The sequence below is a fragment of the Aphis gossypii genome, chromosome 1 (genome assembly GCF_020184175.1).
Source record: "Aphis gossypii isolate Hap1 chromosome 1, ASM2018417v2, whole genome shotgun sequence".
Lineage (NCBI taxonomy): Eukaryota > Metazoa > Arthropoda > Insecta > Hemiptera > Aphididae > Aphis > Aphis gossypii.
Window position 1 is genome coordinate 60,629,922 of NC_065530.1, and position 20,488 is coordinate 60,650,409.

Consider the following 20,488-nt stretch of genomic DNA (forward strand, 5'->3'; position numbering starts at 1 on the left):
TTAAAAATATCTATTTGAAATTGCAGCATATAGAAATTTTAAGATAAGACTAATGATGAAATCAAGATTACCTATAATATAGGTAAGGATATATAAGTCCTATATTAATATATCTACATAATGGCTGTACCTGGGACGCGGAAGTAAATTGTTCTGTAAAATTATCACGTACTCATTATGAATGGACTTACTTGAATTAATACTAATTCTGTAAAATATAATTGTGTTATTCCTATAACATTCCAATTCATATGGTACTGGAACCGGACTCACAACCTGCTTATCGGTAACTCAGAGAAGGGATATTTAAAATACCGATATATTTAAAATAGTCCAAATGATAGCTTACCTTTCTTTGCTTCGTTTTCTCTTCTATTTTATGCACTGGATTTTTATATATAACTTTCCATAACTAATGCATTTCCAAAACACAAAATTAACTATAAACACACACACAATTCTTACTAGTTACTAATAACCAAGTATCAAATAATAACATTTTGACTGCCATGTTTTGTTTTACCTATTTACATGCGACGATTTCGGAACACCATGTTTATGTGAGCTTTTCATAACAAGAAATACGTAAAAATTTTATCTAACGTATAGTATTATATCTATGTAATACAATTTATTATTATTATATCAAAGTCAGTCGTTATCGACGAAATATCGTTGAAATAACCCATAGCGCATAGCACAATAATTAACATGCACAAAATAAAAACTAATTCCAACTGTACATGTACAATCTTATCTCATATCATATATTTTAATCCAATACTATATAATTATAAAAAAGTACATTTTTAAGATAATTTATAAAGTAAACTGTGTCAAACAAATATTTATTGCTTCGAAATAAGCAAACGGTGGTTGTTTACGTTTTAACGACTAGGTATTGAGTAAATTAATTAAATTAAAAATTGTTCTATTTGTTCGAAGAAAACAATAATAAGTTTTGTTTTCAACGTTATTGGTGGACTGTTATATTATTGTATACTTTTAGTTTATCAAAATTTGCTAATGATTAAACAAAATGATTAGTTTGAACGTCCAGCTGAACAGGCTGGAACAGGAATTATGGGGCCCAGGACTCTACTCCCTATCTCACTCTCTCACCAGCAATAACCATCAGTTTTTGCATCGAAACCCGTCTACGGACATAAATCTCTTCAGATATAATGTTATGATATTAAGGTAAAATGTTGGAATCTTTACAGGGACATAATAATTAACTAAAATCTATAAAATAGCAAACTTTTAATAAATAATTCATAAGATAAGTTTGGCATTAAGTCTAGAAATAAAATAAACAATTTCTTTTTTATATAGTTTTCAATTATTGTGAATGTATTATTATTTATAAATGAGTATTTTTACAATTTAACGGTTAATTTTAAAAACTACTGGTCCAACGATAAAGTTATCTACTTTTAGTAGATTCATTGAATCTCGAAACCAATTGAGAATTCAGATATTCAACTTATTATACTATAGCAAATTTCTATAGATTGATTAATATATGAAATTCGTTTTAAATTCATGAAAATAAAATTGTATTTTTATGTAAGTATATGGAAATAAAATTTTAAAAAAAAATGCTAATAAACTATATGACCCAGCAAGATTTGCTATGGGATTATTTTTAAATAAAAGAAAATAATATTTAATTTATTATTTGCTATTCAAACTTACGAAAAAAAGCAATGTCCATAATTTGGTAGCTTATTGCAGAATCAAACAATTTTCAACCAGTTTTATGAAAGTTTCAGAAATTGTTCTTCTAGAAATGTTATCTGGAAAGTTTAAAGAGTAGATTGAATTAAATTTAAAATTATTCCAAGTGCCTTCCAAATTCCAAACACAAAGCTTTAAAAATTTGTTTCATATGCGATTATGCAAAATTTTCAGTAATTTTTGTAGACATCTTAAACATAAATGGTTTAATATATAATCTCCTAGGTATTTTAAATAGACAGAGCTATCTTTGGAAGGCTACTTTTTTGAAAAATATTCAAAAATACTTTCTTCATTTCACATTTGCTTATAGTTTCGTAAATAGATTGTTAATTTGTAAATATCTTGTAAAAATGAAAAAAAAAAATGTCTTACATGTAATAATTATTATATATTATGTACATAATATATTTGTCAATAATTACAAGCACATTCGCTGGTAGTTTTCCAAAAATGAAAAATATTAATATAATAATATCATCGTAAATGACGTAAAGCATATAGTTGTACGATATATATACGATATACTCGAATATATATATTTTCGTACATAAATATATAAATATAAAGAGACATTACAATTATATATTACTATGAAGTTATGCTCAAATAGGTATACAAGTCAGCAGTAGTCTTCAGCCGTCATACATCGCAATCAGAGCGGTCGCTCTGATAATACTTCCTCCGTTGTTCTCATGGAACTACTAAGACTTGCGCTTCCGCTGCTAGCAGTACCATTCTCTTTGATATTTGACCGCAAGCAGATCATCTTAACTAACTTCCAATTCTGGAGCACGTACAGATATGGGTTAAGCGTAAAATGTATAGCCAACAACATATCTGTAGTGATAATAAACGGCCGAATATTCGACTCATCCTCGACGAACCTGGATAACGGTATTGATATCTGCCATGGAACACATAAACGAATAAATAAATATTAAATGAGGTTTTTTTACTATAGTAAAGTAGTTAGTAGTTAGATATACCTAACTGCTGATTTCAAAAACTTTTAGTTCGATTTCAATAAATTCCTCGAGATTAGATGAGATTTTCAACTTTAATAGCAAGTTGCTATACAATATACATAAATTTCGGGATAAACTATAACAGCACTTATATTGGGTTACAAGTACAAATACTAATTAGTTAGCAATCGCAACCGATCAACGAAGCACCAGCAAAATCAAAATAAATACCTACATCGTGAGGAACAACAATCTACACGGATGAAGACGACAATCGCCACCGGTACCACAGTCACTCAATATGACAATGGATTCAACTCAACACAGCCATGTATCTCTAACCTCTGTGTAATGTTAGATTTTTCCTAATGTTGCCTTTCACCGCAGCGTCTGTGAGTCTGTGACTATAAATGCCGGTACGAAGCACAAACACAGTCAGTAAACGCACAGTTCCTTAAGGGTAGACCACTTCTATCAACGAAAACTTAATAAACTAACCGAACAAATTTCGGTCCATTCTGTTGTCAAAAGTTTGTTTTTACAATGTTGTTTATTACATTTTTATAAGTAATTTTTCAGTTCATCGCTCGGCGCTCCGGACCTTTTACAATAATATTGTTTGAAAAAATGCATACACTTTACATTAGATTAATACTAATATACTAACTACTAACACTCAGTTGTCTCAGTTAGTAAGTTTAAATACCCAACTGCAATGTCAACAATATTCTCAACATTTATCTTTTAATTTATTATTGTATTTACCATTTGCGGAACCCAACAAGTGAGAAACGTGATGCACAGAAAAAACATGAGCCAACCGAATTTTCTTTCTTCTTTGGAAGCCGTGTTGCAAGTCAATGAAGATTCTCGGTTGGTGCGTCTAATTGTCACGGTATGCTGGTTGTGAGAACTATTCTTCATACATAAGGCTTTCATAACAGCTATGTTCGTATAGACTATCGCAAAACATACAAATACGCCTATAGTAAAATAAAATAAAAATGATTTTTATTATGGATTAAAAAAATTATAAAAATCTCGTATTATATTTTAAAATCTTAGATATAAAAAATATAGCTTTATGAATTTAAAACTAAAATTTAATTTGTAAATTTCCATGATTTTTTCGACATTTCTCAAAATAATAAGATCCATTACTTATGAGGAACCTTGTAATAAATTAATACGATTTTTAAAAGAGTAAAAGTATACTTATCGACCATTTTTGAAAAAAAATTTTAAAAAGTTCTCAAAACTTTAAATAGCTTAAAAATGTAAATATTTTGATTATTTTATTATGTAAAATGCTAGGCTTAACCCCTGCCTAGCTGTAATCAATAAAACTTATTTATTTTTATTTGCATTTGAATATATAGTTTACAAACGATCATATTATAAATAATATTTATGTTACTTTTGGTAAGACATTAACTTAGGTTATTTACACTATAAATTGCAATATAATATCTAGAGTATAACAAATTATTATTTATTATAACCTTGCGTATGATATGGTCATATAATAAGTTTCAAATGTATTTCTGGTAGGTAACCTAACCTAACCTAACTTCATGTATATTATACAAAAATAAGGTAGTGAATTAATTTAGTTTTACATATAATATCAAACCATGTGTTATTTTTTTATACTGTTTGAATATTTTTAATTAATTATATGACCTATGGCCAAGAAATAAGCCAGTTAAGGTAACTTACTTACCATGACCTAAATAAACGTAAACGTGAAGTACGTCCAAAGGCTTTTTGGCATTCCTATAACTCACACACGTTGACGATTTCTCATCCCAGTAACGACCATATCCAAATCCAAAGTACGGTGCGCACATTAAACACAGTATTTCTAAACAAAGTATAGCCATCATTCCTTTGAGTAATTGAAGGCTAAAATGCTGAAATCATATTAATTTTACAATTAATATCAATTTGGTTAAATTTATTTTATGATGAAAATTATGACTTGTAGAAAATGTATGCAGTTTATACTATTTTATTTGGTGCCTTCATTTGGTTGCGTCAATTTTGTATCTAATAATTATAATAATATCTATAATTTTGTTTTTAAATAAGTCTAGGTATAGGAATTAGCTACCTAAAAATAAACAATTATTACAAAATAACATCGTACACCTAAAATTATTTATTACTAAATTATTTTATTCATTCATAACGTATCTATAAATAATATAAGCTTGTTTTTTAGGACCTATACAAATAAAAATGCACATGAATGTAAATACGAACATATCAGTATCTATACTTTAAAATATGGAAATATTTTATTCAGTATAAATATAAATAACAATTAACTAATACAAAACTATATATATCGAAACAAATAATTTATAAAACCTAATCGAATAAAAAATCATTCTAAACATTCATATTTTAATAGTAACAAAATAAATATACTGCGACACTATAATAATTGTGTCTGGTCATATTTTGAAGTACTTACTTATAAGATTCTTTAAAAATATTTGTTCTTTATTAAACATATAACTAAAATAACTCAAATACTATGTCTAAAATTTATTAGAGGTTAATGAGGTTATATTAAATTAAAGGATATACTTTTTATGTTGACAACTCTTATCAGTTATATCATAAATGACAGACAAATGCAATATCATTTTTAGGTATTTTTTTAAATCAAAATTGCTCAGTCGATTTTTGAAAATAATTCAACTTACCAGTTTTTTCCTACAGTTTTCATTTTTCTATAAAATCGTTCAATACATGTACGTGTGTTTATAAGTATAAAAGTTTATTGTAGTAGAATACCAAAATATTATAAATTCTAAGAGCCATGTATGTATTTATAAAACATGTTGTTTCACAATAATTCTTAGACCCACCTTACAAATCAAGATGTGCAAGTGTATAATCAAAATCATAATTATTAAGCTGTAGTTCGTGAATATCCGGGTTTCAACGTATATGGTAGTAGCCGTTATCATCATACGAGCCCACACAAATTGCACCTACGGAGACAACAACTTTTGAAGCACACAACAATAGGGCAGTGGCCAAGTCGTGGACCTTATATATAGGAAAAGAGGGTTAGGTTAGTTAGTAGTTACATATAAGGAAGCACTCAGCACAGCATAGACATATGTACCAAAACCGTTGAGTCCAAAACACCTTAATTATTGTTAATATATAAATAAATAAATGTCTTAAGACTAAAAAAAAAAAAAAATTATAAAAATAATAAATTTATATTTCACCTATAGTATAAGAAGAGATGTACCTACCTTACAAAAAAACATATAGCTTCGGCGAAGTAGGTAGGTACATTCCTAATCTATTATTCAAAATTTAGTATCAGTAAGTTATTTCATTAATTCAATTCAATTCAACAGGAATATATAACTATACTTCATAATAAATTTTGTTTGTCCTAAATTAAAATAATAAACTTTATATACCTATTTTAAGATTAGAAATAAAAAAATAAAACATAAATTATTGTTTCAACATAGCTGAAAAGTAATTTTTCATTAGCGAACAAGGACAAAAAGGACAAGGAAAAATAGAAATATTTTAATTGTGACTAATAATTTATAATTTTTTTCCTACAATAATACAGTAAAATAATTACAACTTATAAAAAACCTCGTATTAAATTTTCAATTTTTTTAAATGACATTTCAAAAAAAAAAAAAAATACTTAGAAAAATCGAAAACTTCAGTTGTCTAAAAATAGCTCAAAAAATGTCAGAATATTTTTAAAATTTAACCGTGTATAAATAACGTTACCTAATATAAACATTTGGTGAAAATTTCAAGTATTTACAGGAATTTGTTTTTTAGTTACAACTATATAAAAAAAATCGATTTTGTCAGTTTTGTCGAAAACTGTTTTTGCATAAAAATTCCCGTTTTTCGGTCACTTTTTTGTGGCTTTTCCCGATTTTTTTTGATAAACTGCAGGAAACTTCTTACTTTCACCTCTGTAATGCACCAAGGATATTTTATTTTATATTACTTAGTGAACTGAATAATAAACTAAACCTTTTATAAATAATCTTACAAATTTAATTTAATTTAATTTTTATTGTCAGCATATATTATAGAGAAATCCTGTCTGTAGGGCGTAGAATATACTCGTTTGGACATAAAAGCGCTATGGATAAACTTTATCGCCCACTCGTTAACTAGTAAAATTTTTTTTTTTTTTAATTTTTAACTTCACTAGTAAGTTAATTTTCTAATCAACGCAAATACTAGTTTAATTGTCTATAAAAATAACTGCTTTTGTTAGTTTATTTAAAAATAACTAATTAAGTTAAAATTAAAAATATTTTTTTTAAAACTGTAGGTTTTTTTAGATTGTAAACGGAGTAATAAATGTATTAAATGTACAATGATCTGTATTTTTTATTTGTGTCTATGTACACCATAACTTGTCTATAAAATTTAAAGTTTTTGAATTCACTATATGAACATCCAAATAATGGAACAAGTTTCGTTAAATATGATTCATGTATCCATAATTACGTGAAGTGGAGAATACACGGTTCCATTTCATAAAATGTATGAAAACGTAGTCCATTTCGAGAAAAACGTGACATGATATGAATACAACATAAATATTATACAATATAAATAACGATTATAGTAGACCAACCTAATCTTTATGTAATGTTCAAAAGCACGATTTATAAATTTAATAGATTAATAGCCGATATTAAATTAATTTTTATCTACCATACATTATTAGTAAATTTATATGAAGGTCAAAATATATTATTATCTGCAATATAAAAAACAATAAAAAAAAAAGCCGATTTTTTCTTAAAATAGTGCTATATGAACTATAATTTTATAATAGTACTAATTATACTATTAATACTCAAATTATTGCTATAGGATACTTTTTTAAATATTTTATTAAAGAAAATCTTGTATTTTCTGGTAAAATAAAGACCGAATTTTTTTCCCTTCCAAAGTTATCAAAGTTCCATTATATTCATTAAATATTTGCAAGCAATTATACAAAATTAATTGAACTTCATGTGTATACAGCATTTTTGAACTAAGTTAGAAAGTGATAACATCTACTATCTAGATTAAAATGTTTTTTTTTTTATTTACCTAGGTACTTTAATACATCATGCACCAATATATTTGTTCGATTAATTAATGGATTTAAGTAAACTTATTTTATTTATAATTCATTTCCCAACGTAAATATACAGTGTATTCGTTAATGGGCGGTTGTACAATTTTTGAGCGATGACTGATTAGTAAAAACATTATACATATAATAGGTATAATACTAGCCGTACGATCGCTATCGTCGGCTATCATGAGTGATAATTATTACAAAAAGATATTATCTACCCACTAGAATATTATAAGCCCAAATAACATTATGAAATTAGTAAAAATATGAAACATTTACATTTAATATTTACTATAACACATGATATTTCCAAAATATGTAACGCTTTCAGCAAAAAATAATACGACATTCTATACCTACTACTAATTGTAAAATAAATTACTTTACCTAATAACTACATCGAAAAAATATAAAAATGTTTATAATTTAATATAATTAGTGATATATATCTTCTTTTAAAATTCATATTTATTCACAATAATATATCATTGAATTCAAATTTAACATATCCATGATCCATCTCAGTGGCTTACTCAACACCTACTATACTCATGTGCCCACCTTTTTTTAAATTTTATACGTGAATCCATAAAAATATTATCATATTTTTATCATTTAATAGATGGTATTCAAGACAAAATGTAATTATATATTTTGTTGAACATTATAGTAAGTACAAAGAAAGACGATTATTTCCATTTAAACCTGAAATTTCAAAGTGTATCCTGTTAAGGAACTCTAAAAAAAGGTAATTAACTATTAATTAACTTGTGCACAAAAGCTATGTATTGAAGAGCAACCATCAAAAAGTCAAGACTCTAACACGTATAAAATAAATAGATTAGCAGTATCCACTGGTGCATATTATTAAAATCTAATTTTTACTAATGTTTTTATAGAATAATCAGTTGCAAAAATATAATTTATCCAAAATTAAATTCTAACTTTACGATAAACACAAAAGTCGCACGATTCTTTAACTCTAAATAACGATTAACCCAAAAGTTTTTCAACTTCAACGTTATAATAACATTTTGAATCACGAAAACGTACACACGTTTTACTTCCAAAACAAAATTAATACATCGAATACAATCACTGATAGTATTTTTATAGATATAGATGATCTATATCTATATAGACTGACTATATATAGATGGACTTTAAGTTTTTCTTATCACGCATATTCATTGAGTAACTACATTGATCGTATAGGTAGGTACATTGCCCATCTCATTTTTTGATGTATACAACTATTACAAACGTTATAATATATTATATATACAATAAGTATTTTTTAACTTTATATCTATAAATCCTGCAGGTCCACAGCTACGTCGTCGTCGTCCGCCATCACAACAACACGCCTTCACTTTCGCGTTGTGTTCCTAACGTTCCAGCTATACATCACAGACGCACAGTATCGCGCGGTATCTAAATTCCATTGTAATTCGTGGTACGGTTTACTAACGACCGTCTTGGACGGTCTACCGCCGCTAGTCGGACCGACCTGGACTTTTTGACTCACGCGACAGACGCGACTTAACTGTTTGCGCGACCCTATCACCGTCGAGAGTTAAGACTGCGAGCGACGATAGTAAACGACACATTATTATGAGTAGGTACGCACCTTTCTGTAAAAAAACGGTTTGGTGAGCGCCAGCCAGCGTTCGACGGCCATCATGAGAGCCACGCACCCGGAGTTCAGCCCGAAGAACCGCCACAGGACGCTGATCCGGCACGACCAGACGGTCTTCTTGGTGTACGGCCACCTGACGTTGACGAACATGTGTACCACCCTGCCGACGAGCACGATCAGATCGTTGGTGGCCAGGCACCGCAACATGAACACGTGTTTGCGGTTGCCGCCCGACCGGGCCCGGTACAGTACGAACAGCGCCAACAGGTTGCCCAGTATGCCGAACGCGGACAGCCCGGTAAAGGCTGTCTGGACGAAGGGACTCGGCAAACGGGCGGCGGACGGGACCGGAAGCGCGGAAGCTGTCGTCGCGACGGCCGACGATAACGACGCGGTCGCGTTCGCCACGGCCGGCTCCATCGAATCGCAGTCGCGTTCTGTGAGCAGTGTGCCGCGGACGCGTTTTGCGCGCGCAGTTGCACAGCGGCGTACTGTTTGCTCGACGCCCACGGTCCCTGGTCTCAGACTATAAACGCGGAACTACGCATTAATAATGTAAAGACGAAATTGATTGACCAATTATATATTATATGATATATATAAATGTCTATATTATATAGGTATAGACGTATGCGCGTCATTTGGTATATGAACATATATAATATTATTTGTATTAAAAACACATTTATTTTCTGATCGTTTTCGTCGTAATCGCGTATATATACTATTATTGGTTAATGGTTACACTATAACGATATCTATACCTACGAACGAACGAGCGCTTACAATAAATTGAAAATAATAATATAGAAATTTAGTTTTATTTACTATGTGCTTTAAAAAAGTAGATACCTATCAGCTATCTATATGACTATATTCTAGAAAGATCGAGATTAATAACTGCCAGTATTTTTTCTATGGCACAAATTTGATAAATGTAGTATAAAAGTAACCACTTTCAAAGTTGAAAATTGAAAAACTTTTTAAACTATATTGATTATCATATATACCTACATAGGTGACAGGCATTGGCGCCGCCAGAATTTTTATCAGGGGGGTGCATCGTGCATGGTATAGGTACGCTGATTTCTAATTTTATTCTATTCTATTAAATAATATTATAAGTTATTATTATTATTACAGTGTACGCTCGATTATTGGCGAAATAGGATGGCTTGGAATCCACAGATAAGCGAATTCCGCAGATAATCCGCTAAGTTAAAATTCAAACGAAAATTAAAGCATGTAATTTTGAATAGTATTAAAGGAAAATTAAATTAGAGCATGTTTTTTTTTAATTTAAAAATTTATATAATATTACAAAAATATTTTAAATTTTATAATTGTTGTATACATATGATAAGTAGATGATTCCGCGGAAGACTACAGATAATCCACTCGCGGATAATCGAGAGTACACTGTATTTATTATTATTTGATGTTATGAATATTATATTATATAATACAATTTTATTTTTTTGAAAAGTCAGGGAGGGGTGAAAGTGCACCCCCCTATTACCCCCCCTCGCGACGCCCCGCGCGATGGTAATAGTTAAGCTAACATTTCAATAAAATAATTATTTTAATAAGACGCTAAATCTACGTTGTACTATTTTTTTCTACACACAATATTATTCCAACAGTTTTATTATTCTTATTATTTGTATTTTTTGTCTAAATTGATCTTTGTGGTAACCTATCATTTTTTTAAATAGGTAGTTCGACATTTGGTGTGTACAAAATATTTAATAATTTGTTATTTAAATTAAACAATACATTTTAGATACCTATCTATTTTTGTGGATAACCACCTATGTGAATGTGTATACAGCTTACCCTCACTATTAGTTATTACCCATTTACCTTTTCATATTATATAATTATTTTTTATTTATACATATTTACTAAACTATTTACGAAAGTATTTGGTTTATTTTATTTGATATTAAAACTTTATGTTTGTATTATGGATACATATACTTACCTAACTTATAACTGTATAAAATAAAAATTATATTATAACTTATTGTTCTAAGCTGTAGGTAAATTTATTTAAGATATTTAATAAATACAAAAGGATGTTTTTGATAAAACAGTTTGAAAACTACAGACATAAGGAGGAATATCCGAAATCCGAATATCAATAAATTAAATGATTATGTCATGGGAAGTACCTAATTTTTGACTTTTAAAAGTGCATTTTTTGTACTTTTTTTTTAGGATAGGTACAATTAATTAACTGGACATAGTTGATGGCGTAATTATTTAAAATTTCATGTAAAATAAAAAATGTACATTTTTAGGTGCTCTTGCGTGTAGTCACTAGTCTGTAGAACATAATATCTATATACCATAAATAAATTTAATCTATAAAAATATTTAATGTAATAAAACTATACCTACGTATAGATATAATGGTTACAGTTATAATATTTTTGACTCAAATATTATAGAAATTCACTAATGTAAGTATTTCAATTTTAATTTAATTCATTAACTAATAAAATTATTATTCAGATTTCACAATGATCAATTGTTTTCAATTTCATTACTAACTCTATGCACCCTGCAATACACTGAAAAAGAGTTTCACAAAAGTATTCCAAGAAAATAGGTCATATTTTGAGTACATCTCAGTTCATTTTAAATTATGCAGGATGCACTATGAGGTGAACTGGCTAACACTCCAAAAATATATTATTATTATTATTCATTTAATTATTTTGGCTTACAACCATTTTTAAAATGTTGGTGAGTATGCTAATATTTTATAATGTTTATAATTCATTAATTATATTTTTATATTTAAATGCCTCAATTTTCACATAACCCAATCTAGAGATATATTCAGTTTGGTACATTAGATTCTAAGTGGAGCGATAAATGTATTGATTTAACAATAATTTGAGTTGTTATTTTTTGTGCCTGTGTTACACCATAAGTAGTCAAAAAATTTATCGATTTTAACTTTGAGGGTGTTTTTGAACTAGATTCTACTTTAAAGAAGTGAAAATTAAAAATGCCCATTACTTTTATTTAACATAAACTATATTATTGTTGGAAAGTTCATAAAAACATTAATTTAATATCTAAGTCTTGAAAATTTAAAACAAGATTCATTAAAAGTAGTTCATGCTCAAACCATAAAATCTAAAAAATGCATGTACAATTATTTTTCATGGATATTTCAAGTTGAAATTTTAACCGATAAATAACGATTTTCATTATTTTGTTATAATTTAAAAATAATACTCGGGGAAACTTGAAAATTATACGCACATTATATTACTATGAATTTTGCTATATGCAATAACATTTTTTATTCATTTTAAAATATTCCATTTATGTGTATGTTACGAATCTATTCATACTGGTAACTGGTTTACGGTAGTAAATGGATAGGCGTAATTATGTTTTGCGTTGTATAAGTTAAATGTTGATAAAAGTAAAATATTTTACGATAATAACATGAAATATACTTAAAGTGACTTATAGGCTAATATACCGTCACCGTTCATTATTGTATTTCGCTTACAATAATACATCATTGAATTCAAACTTAACACACCCGTATAATAATCATAACCTAGTTAACACCTAATGTACACTGTACAGTAGAGAGGTACCCACTAGCAAGATGGATATATATGAAAATTGAATATATATCCACCTTGCCCACTAGCTTACCTATTTTATATTATCTCCAATAAATTTTATTTTCCATCATTGCAGTCCTTTTATATTTTTTTTAGATACCTACCTTAATAGTTTAGAAGTTTGAATCAAAATGCTTATGTCTGTATGATTTTTAAAATATTTCTAAGAAAATAATGTTACTTACGAATAATTTAGGTAGATACCTACATATGGAGTACTTATGGGTTATAGTCCAAAAAGTATTTAAATATTTACTATATACACAACACAATTTAAAATGTAAATTATTCGTGAAATCATTACGAATTTATAAATAGTTCATTCATACATCGATAACCTTAAATTATATTGTTTTAATGAATACTTACAATAGTATTATAATAATAATAATACCTAACAATAATGAATTTATATTGAATTTAATAATGAAATGTGCTGTATATTATGTATATCCTTAGGTTTTTGAAATTTTCAATGATAAATAATCCTTCGTAATTTAATAGCGTCATTTATATTATTGCATTCACATATAATAAATTTAATTAAATTATGTATAAAAAAAAAAATTTTAAAAATAGCAAATTTATGTTAAAAAAAAGTATTGTAGTATAAATCTGAGCTGATTGTATAGTTAGGTACTTAGGTATCTAAGTATCTTTTAGAATTTTTAAAAGTGTATTTAACAAATTATTTAATTCCCTTCCCTATATTCTATTTAGGTACACAAACTTTTGAACTCTAGTTTTTACCTTAATACATAATACTTGACACAAATCCAAACGCGTAATAATAACTATATATTTAGTACAATAAAAGAGATATATAACATATTATATAAATATATAAATACAACAAATGAATTTTTCAATTTTCATACCTAAGACCTCGCCATAAGTCACCACTACGCAGTACTTCGGTTGTGCACTTGTGCGTGATATACTGATATTTTAATCCATAGTATTTTAAGACTGCGTTTATTTCCTTGAGTTTATAGTGATAAAAAATAATTGATAAGCACGAAAGTTTGAATGTGATAACAGTAATAGCACAGACCACGATTTAAAATATACTACATTATTTTGTATAATATCTTAAATCTTGGCACAGACTATAATAATATCATAATAATAATAATAATATAGTCTCTGCTCTCTGGTAATAGTTATGTATGATATATAATATATTATAAAGGTACTAATCTTTATACGTAACAAATAAAACTACAATTATATTAAATACAAACGTTATAATTTATTAATAGATTTATATTATAATACTATTGTGCATATTTTTATCGAACAGCTAATATTATAATAGTGATTCATAAAATGGAATGTATGAATAAATTATTTAATATTTATATACATATATTTAAATCTTCCAATAAATACTATTTTTTTTTTTTTTGATTATTATTCATAATGAATCCATTTATTGTGAATGAAATACTATAACGAGGATATTAATCAATAAAGATAAAATTAAATTATAAATTTAAAATCTTCAAAAGTACAAGAAAATTTTAATTACAACATAATTATGCTTAGCTTAGCAACTTATGTAAGTTCACGGGGAGGGTGATGTGATACTATTAAGCATTAGCTAGAACAGCTAAAAAAAATATCTTTCTAAGAGAATACAATAATAAATAATTACACAGATGAAATTTAATATGATCCATGAAAATATAAAGTTAATTTTTACCACTTTCAAGTAATTGAATTATAAAGGTATTATGAGTTATGACATAACTAAATTAATTCATTAGATAATTATGGTTATCTTTCTCTTCTAACATTCTGTTAAAATTACAATAGGTAATGATATAATTAATTCAATAATAAGACAGATATCGCCCCATGACCTTGAGACAAATTATGTCAATTTATAATTTTAAATAATAAACCAAGAAACAATGTCGTTTTTTTCCTTTGACCACATCTGAATAAGCTACTAGACGTGTTATAATTTTTTTTAGTTTGACAAAATGAACTCGTTTTTTGTTAAATCGCCAATATTAATAATAGATAGGTAATAATTTAAACTAGATATAAATGAGAAGTTTAAAATTTAAAATAGATAAGTTAAAGTGAATACTGAAAAGGAAAATAGTTCAAGGACAATTTTTACAATTCGAGTTTATTCAATAAAATATAACAGATACTATTTCCACGTATCATAGTCTAATATTGTTTTTGGCAACATTTAAAAATACAAGATTATTAATTTGAAAAAAAAATAAAATAAGTTTGTTTTGTTTAAATAATATTCTTTATTATTTGTTTTTTATTTTATGATAAAAGCAAAATTGGCAAAGCTATATAAATAAATGATGATAGATATTACAATAATTACAATGTATAAATAAATACCATTATAATAATTAATAATAAAATGTTTGTTTTCATGTATTCAATATATAGCTTAATTTAATCCAAAATTAAAACCGTTTACAGGTAATAATCTTTAGATAAATAATGACTTGAAAATAAAATAACAATAAAAATTTTGCTTATAAGAAACATCCACTGTTTCACAAATACAGTTGGCAGTTTCAACTCATAAATTTAGTATTAGTGAACTACTACGTGTTAAAATAAAGACAAAAATTACTACGTTTTCTTAGCCTTCCGTTTCGATTGAGTTTCCTGAAACATTCAATTGACAAAATTATATATAGCAGTCAGGTGAGTAATGTACAGTAGATTTATTTTTACATTTGGCATTGTGTAAGATACACAGGTTAGTTTTTTTTTTTTTTTGTAGATAGTAAAGTTCAATACGCATTTTAGGAATTTTTGATGAATGGTAAACAAAGCACGACACGTCAATTTAAAGAAGTATTAGTTAAATTCATACTATAGTTTTCAAATTTAAATATTATTAATTAACAACTTTATAAGAAAACAAGAATTTATTTAATTTAAAAATTATGATTAAATTAGAATATATTGAAAGTGTTGCACAATATATTTATTTTTTTATAAAGATTATATAAATTTTTTTTGATATTTTTTATCCACTTTAAAAAAATATTTCCATTATAACTATATTACATCTCACAGCAGAATTGTTGTTTGTCATTATCACAGTAATATATTACAATTATTTATAAAAATTTGTATCAAACTATTGATATTATTATACTACACTGACACTAAGATTTTAACATATATTTATCCAAAAACTCTAAGGAAGTACAACATGACATACATACATGATCTTTTATTTATAACTATAAAAGATACATCTTATATGCACAATTATATTAAAATTAAATTTTAAATTATATATTTATTATTATTTCAAAAGAACAAATTATAAATATTTAAAAAATAAATGTCGTGTAGTGATAAATAATTATAATTACCTTGCCCTTTTTAATGTCAGTCTTTTTGGACTCTTGATCATCAACTGACTTATTTTCAACATTATTTTCAACGACACATTCTACTTTATCTCCATTAACTGAAGAACTACTGCTTACACCGGTATCATAGGCAGGTTCATCTGACGTAGGTGATTGAGATGATGAAGGTGATTCTGGCGACATTTCTTCTCCATTTGTAAGAGGTGGCTGCTCAGCTGAGTCCTTGGAAAATAGAGAAGTTTCAATAATTGACTGTAGCATTGCTTTTGACTGTAGTATCTCTTTTATTTGATCCGCTGAAATGCGATAATGACATAAGTACAAAATTGAGGAAAACTTTAGACTTATTTACGTTTAGATTTTGTATTTTCTGAGCGTGTAAACCATTCCGCCATTGCACACATGCCGGCCTCCGTCATGCGTTCAACTATTTCCCCAGATGTAACATCTGATGGCAAATCGGGAATTTTTTTACCATGTTCCAACTTAGATAAAAGTGCCTGTCGTTCAGAGTGAAGAGTTCGACATAATTTTTGTAAGGTACTCAATTGTCGAGTTGCTACAGATAAATCACTTATCATTCTAGTACGTTCAGTGGTCATTTCATCTAAAAGTTGCTGACAGCGCTCATAACGCATTTTCCAACTAGCAGACTCTTTTTCTTGTTTAACTATTTTTTTTGACATCTATGTATAAAAAAATATATTCATTACAAATAAAGCTTATAAATAATTAATTTTTTGTTACTCACTAATTCCATGTCTCCTTTAAATCCAGCAAAAACTTTATTGCTTCGTGCTAGAGCATTTTGAAATTCTTCGTATTTTTCATTATACAGGGAAATTTGGTTTCGCAAGTCTATTTCAGTATTTTGCATTTCCTCAATTCTGGTTTGATAGAGTCGTATTTCCTTTTGAAAATGAAAATTATTTTATGAAATTAATTTTAATAAATTTAAATTAAACTCAAAAATACAAACCTTTAATAAATGAGTCTTCTCATTTAAAATAGTTTCTCGTTCTACACTGATTTCCATATTTGCTTTGGCCAGCTTAGCATCACATAATTGAGTCTCAAGCTCAATTTGTTTAGCTAACTTAACTACTTGCTACAACAATTAACAAGTATTCTATACTAAGAATTAATTCCTAGTTAAAACTGTACAAAAATAATAATAATAAACTTGTATGTGCTTACAGCGCCATTTACCTGTTCTCTAAGCTCATATTGTTCACACACATTCTTAAGCCTAGAAGACATATCCATATTATCATCTCGAAGCTTGTTGTTTTTCTCACTATTTTGTTGCATTACTGAAGCTATTTCACTTAATGTGTTTTGAAATTTATTTGTCATTTCCATGCGTTTATCTTCAGCTTCTTTAACACGTTTCAGACTCTCTTCCTGAAAAAAAAAACAAATTTTATTAATAAATTAAAAATATTAAATAATATATAAAGAAATCAAATTATTACTCTTATTGCTTTATTTTGTTTCTGCAATTCCCTACACAAACTCTCCAATCGACTTCTTGTCATAACTGCTTTATTCATTTCACCTCTGACTATATCACGTTCTGTTAATGCTTGAGATACCCTTTTTTCAGTTTGTTTATAAGCAGTCTAATATACATAGAATTAAAAACCAAAAATTAATATATTTAAAAAAAAATGAATGTTGCTACTTCTATTTTTAAAATTTTATTTACTTTTAGCTTAGTGTTTTCTTCCATAAGATCTGCATACTTAATACATAATGCTGCTAATTTTTCTTCTGGTGTATTTAAAGAATTCATACTATTCAAAACAGTTTTCAATGCTTGAGCTAAATGACGATCTTTTTTTTTACGGTTCTTTTCATTAGACGGATGATTTGAATCTGCTATATCTAACTCTGAAGCTTGAGTGGCTACAGATGTGCTATCAGCAACATCTGCTTGTTTGGGCAAAGATTCTGTAACTGTACTAGATACACACGATGTATCTTTTTGATTATTTTGCTGTAAAATAAATTATGATCAATATAAAATTAGTTACAATAGAAACTTTAAATAAATATACTAACCTGAGTAGTCTTATCAACAGAAGGTTCTTCTGACACGGTAGATGTAGTCTCCATGTCAATAAAATTAACTAAGTATTTTTTATGTTACAATGAACTTCAATAGGGCATCTATTCAAATGTTCTTAAACTGTAAGAAAAAATATTAGTTATTATAATTTTATATTATATTAACAAGAATACTAATTGGGGTCTTAAAGATGCTTTAACAATACGCTTGACAACATTGAATGTCCTACATATTATATACATTATTAATCAATTCTTGATTATAAGGTACATGTAAATGATTATAATATGAGATTTAATCATAAAATATTTCTAAATGTAAATGGACAGTACTGATTATCTGAATATTATTTCAATGAAAACGCAGCATTTTGTAAAGAAATAACATGCACAGTGGAAAAGTGAGTAAAGTCAAATTGCTAAAGCTGAATGCAACAGCAAGATATTATATTAATAATACAACTGAGCTATTCTCACGGAAATTAATTGAAAATGATAGTGTTGTAACTTTATAATATTGTAGTTAGAACTATTTAAATATACTTTTAAATATAAAATATTTCTCAACAGAGTTGGTGGTAGTAATGTAGGTATTAATAAAAACAACAGTAACACGATATAGGTTCAATTTTAGATTGTACCTATATATTTTTATTAGTTCTTTTAAAAATGTTTCAGAAATAAACTGATGGTATCCACTCGTATGAAGCTATGAAAAATAAATAACTCTATCCACTCATTACTGTACACACATAAAATTTGATAGAACTATTAAGTATTAATTATAAGAGTGTGTGGATTGTCTGCGAACAAGTAACCAAAATTGATAGGGAAATGGGACACATGGTTTTGTGTAACGACGAAAGATACACTATGATTCCGTCGAGCCGAGAGGGTAATAAGCTGACGGATTACACGAACCAGCAAAACTATGGAAGTATCGTGTGCTGGCAAACAGCTGCCAACGACAACACCCAAAATCGGTCCAGGGGCCAGTGACAAACAGACGCGTGTTCGGTGGACGGAGACACGACTTACCAGTTTCGAGGAACGAGCACTTGCGCGATGCAAACGGGATGGATGATCGTGATTAACAATAATAATAATAATAATGATCAATAATAATACTATCGGGTAGGTATCGCGTTCACTGACCGAAATATCACGAGCACGTTGGATATTGATAATGTTTGTACTCTGTCGTCGTCGTCGTCGTCGTAGTCGTTGTCGTGGACGGGCGCGGTGGCGGTGCAAACGATTGGCTAGAGGCGGCGGCAGAAGCTACGTTATAATAAATGCTAAGTCCGGACTAGTACGGCGTTGGGCGATAATGCACTTGTAAATGACCTAAAACGGTAATCGGTCGGTGCGGGATGGACCCGTACGAAGAAACGGGACGGTCGGTCCGTGTAAAATATGTATATATATATATATATACGGTTACTAGTATATATACATTTAAATATATGTATAATACAGTAATGTTGTGATCGCGTGTGTGCGTTGCGTATCTAAAGGGTCTGCGACTGCGGTGGTGGTGGGGATCGGACTTGTCGACAATATGTAGACTGTAGAGCACTAGAGCAGCTCTGCTGCTGCGGTAGCCGCGGCGACTAGTCCCCGGTGGCGGACGAGAATCGTGAACCGGCGCGAAGGTGCCCAAGATACCAGTCCGCGATATGGTCACACTGTACACCGTTACCGCCTTTTTTCGAAAGTCAAATACTCATAATATCCGATTGTAAATTATTACTGTATGGATCGTTAGGCCTAAAGGCTGGAACTGTATTGAATTGACTGATTGAATACATTTTTATTATAGCATAATTTTAGACTGTACCCTTAGCCTCGAGGTATTACAGAGCCAACTTAATATACGATATTATGACACG

At 28.2% G+C, this 20,488-nt stretch overlaps 2 protein-coding genes across 6 annotated transcripts; both read right to left on the bottom strand.

Moving 5' to 3' along the window:
- Positions 1-2,109: 2,109 nt before the first annotated feature.
- Positions 2,110-14,219, bottom strand: LOC126549646 (prostaglandin D2 receptor-like). 2 transcript variants are annotated; one of them, XM_050199456.1, is made up of 5 exons: positions 14,034-14,219; positions 9,491-10,039; positions 4,432-4,621; positions 3,474-3,691; positions 2,110-2,647 (listed from the first exon to the last, which is right to left on the bottom strand). In XM_050199456.1, the coding sequence occupies exons 2-5, from the start codon at positions 9,917-9,919 to the stop codon at positions 2,396-2,398; spliced, it is 1,089 nt and encodes a 362-aa protein (XP_050055413.1). In that variant the 5' UTR covers positions 9,920-10,039; positions 14,034-14,219; the 3' UTR covers positions 2,110-2,395. The 2 variants fall into 2 exon arrangements, with proteins under 2 accessions (XP_050055413.1, XP_050055404.1); XM_050199447.1 differs by having other exon boundaries at positions 9,491-10,025; positions 14,034-14,218.
- A 1,185-nt stretch (positions 14,220-15,404) lies between these two features.
- On the bottom strand, positions 15,405-20,158 carry LOC126549636 (alpha-taxilin-like). 4 transcript variants are annotated; one of them, XM_050199412.1, is made up of 10 exons: positions 19,752-20,158; positions 18,591-18,717; positions 18,235-18,525; positions 18,002-18,148; positions 17,724-17,930; positions 17,506-17,634; positions 17,278-17,436; positions 16,879-17,212; positions 16,527-16,822; positions 15,405-15,804 (listed from the first exon to the last, which is right to left on the bottom strand). In XM_050199412.1, the coding sequence occupies exons 2-10, from the start codon at positions 18,642-18,644 to the stop codon at positions 15,769-15,771; spliced, it is 1,653 nt and encodes a 550-aa protein (XP_050055369.1). In that variant the 5' UTR covers positions 18,645-18,717; positions 19,752-20,158; the 3' UTR covers positions 15,405-15,768. The 4 variants fall into 4 exon arrangements, with proteins under 4 accessions (XP_050055369.1, XP_050055373.1, XP_050055385.1 ...); XM_050199416.1 differs by having other exon boundaries at positions 19,635-20,158; XM_050199428.1 differs by having other exon boundaries at positions 17,736-17,930; positions 19,752-20,157.
- Positions 20,159-20,488: the final 330 nt, after the last annotated feature.

Excerpts from the sequence above, each read along its gene's own strand:
- LOC126549636 (XM_050199412.1), bottom strand. The coding sequence starts at position 18,644 with ATGGAGACTACATCTACCGTGTCAGAAGAACCTTCTGTTGATAAGACT. Across the intron at positions 16,823-16,878 it reads AGAAAATACAAAATCTAAAC|CGGATCAAATAAAAGAGATA; the intron begins GTAAATAAGTCT and ends ATCGCATTTCAG. Across the intron at positions 15,805-16,526 it reads CTGACATTAAAAAGGGCAAG|GAAACTCAATCGAAACGGAA; the intron begins GTAATTATAATT and ends TGAATGTTTCAG.
- LOC126549646 (XM_050199456.1), bottom strand. The coding sequence starts at position 9,919 with ATGGAGCCGGCCGTGGCGAACGCGACCGCGTCGTTATCGTCGGCCGTC. Across the intron at positions 4,622-9,490 it reads AACCGTTTTTTTACAGAAAG|CATTTTAGCCTTCAATTACT; the intron begins GTGCGTACCTAC and ends ATATGATTTCAG. Across the intron at positions 2,648-3,473 it reads CTTGTTGGGTTCCGCAAATG|ATATCAATACCGTTATCCAG; the intron begins GTAAATACAATA and ends GTTCCATGGCAG.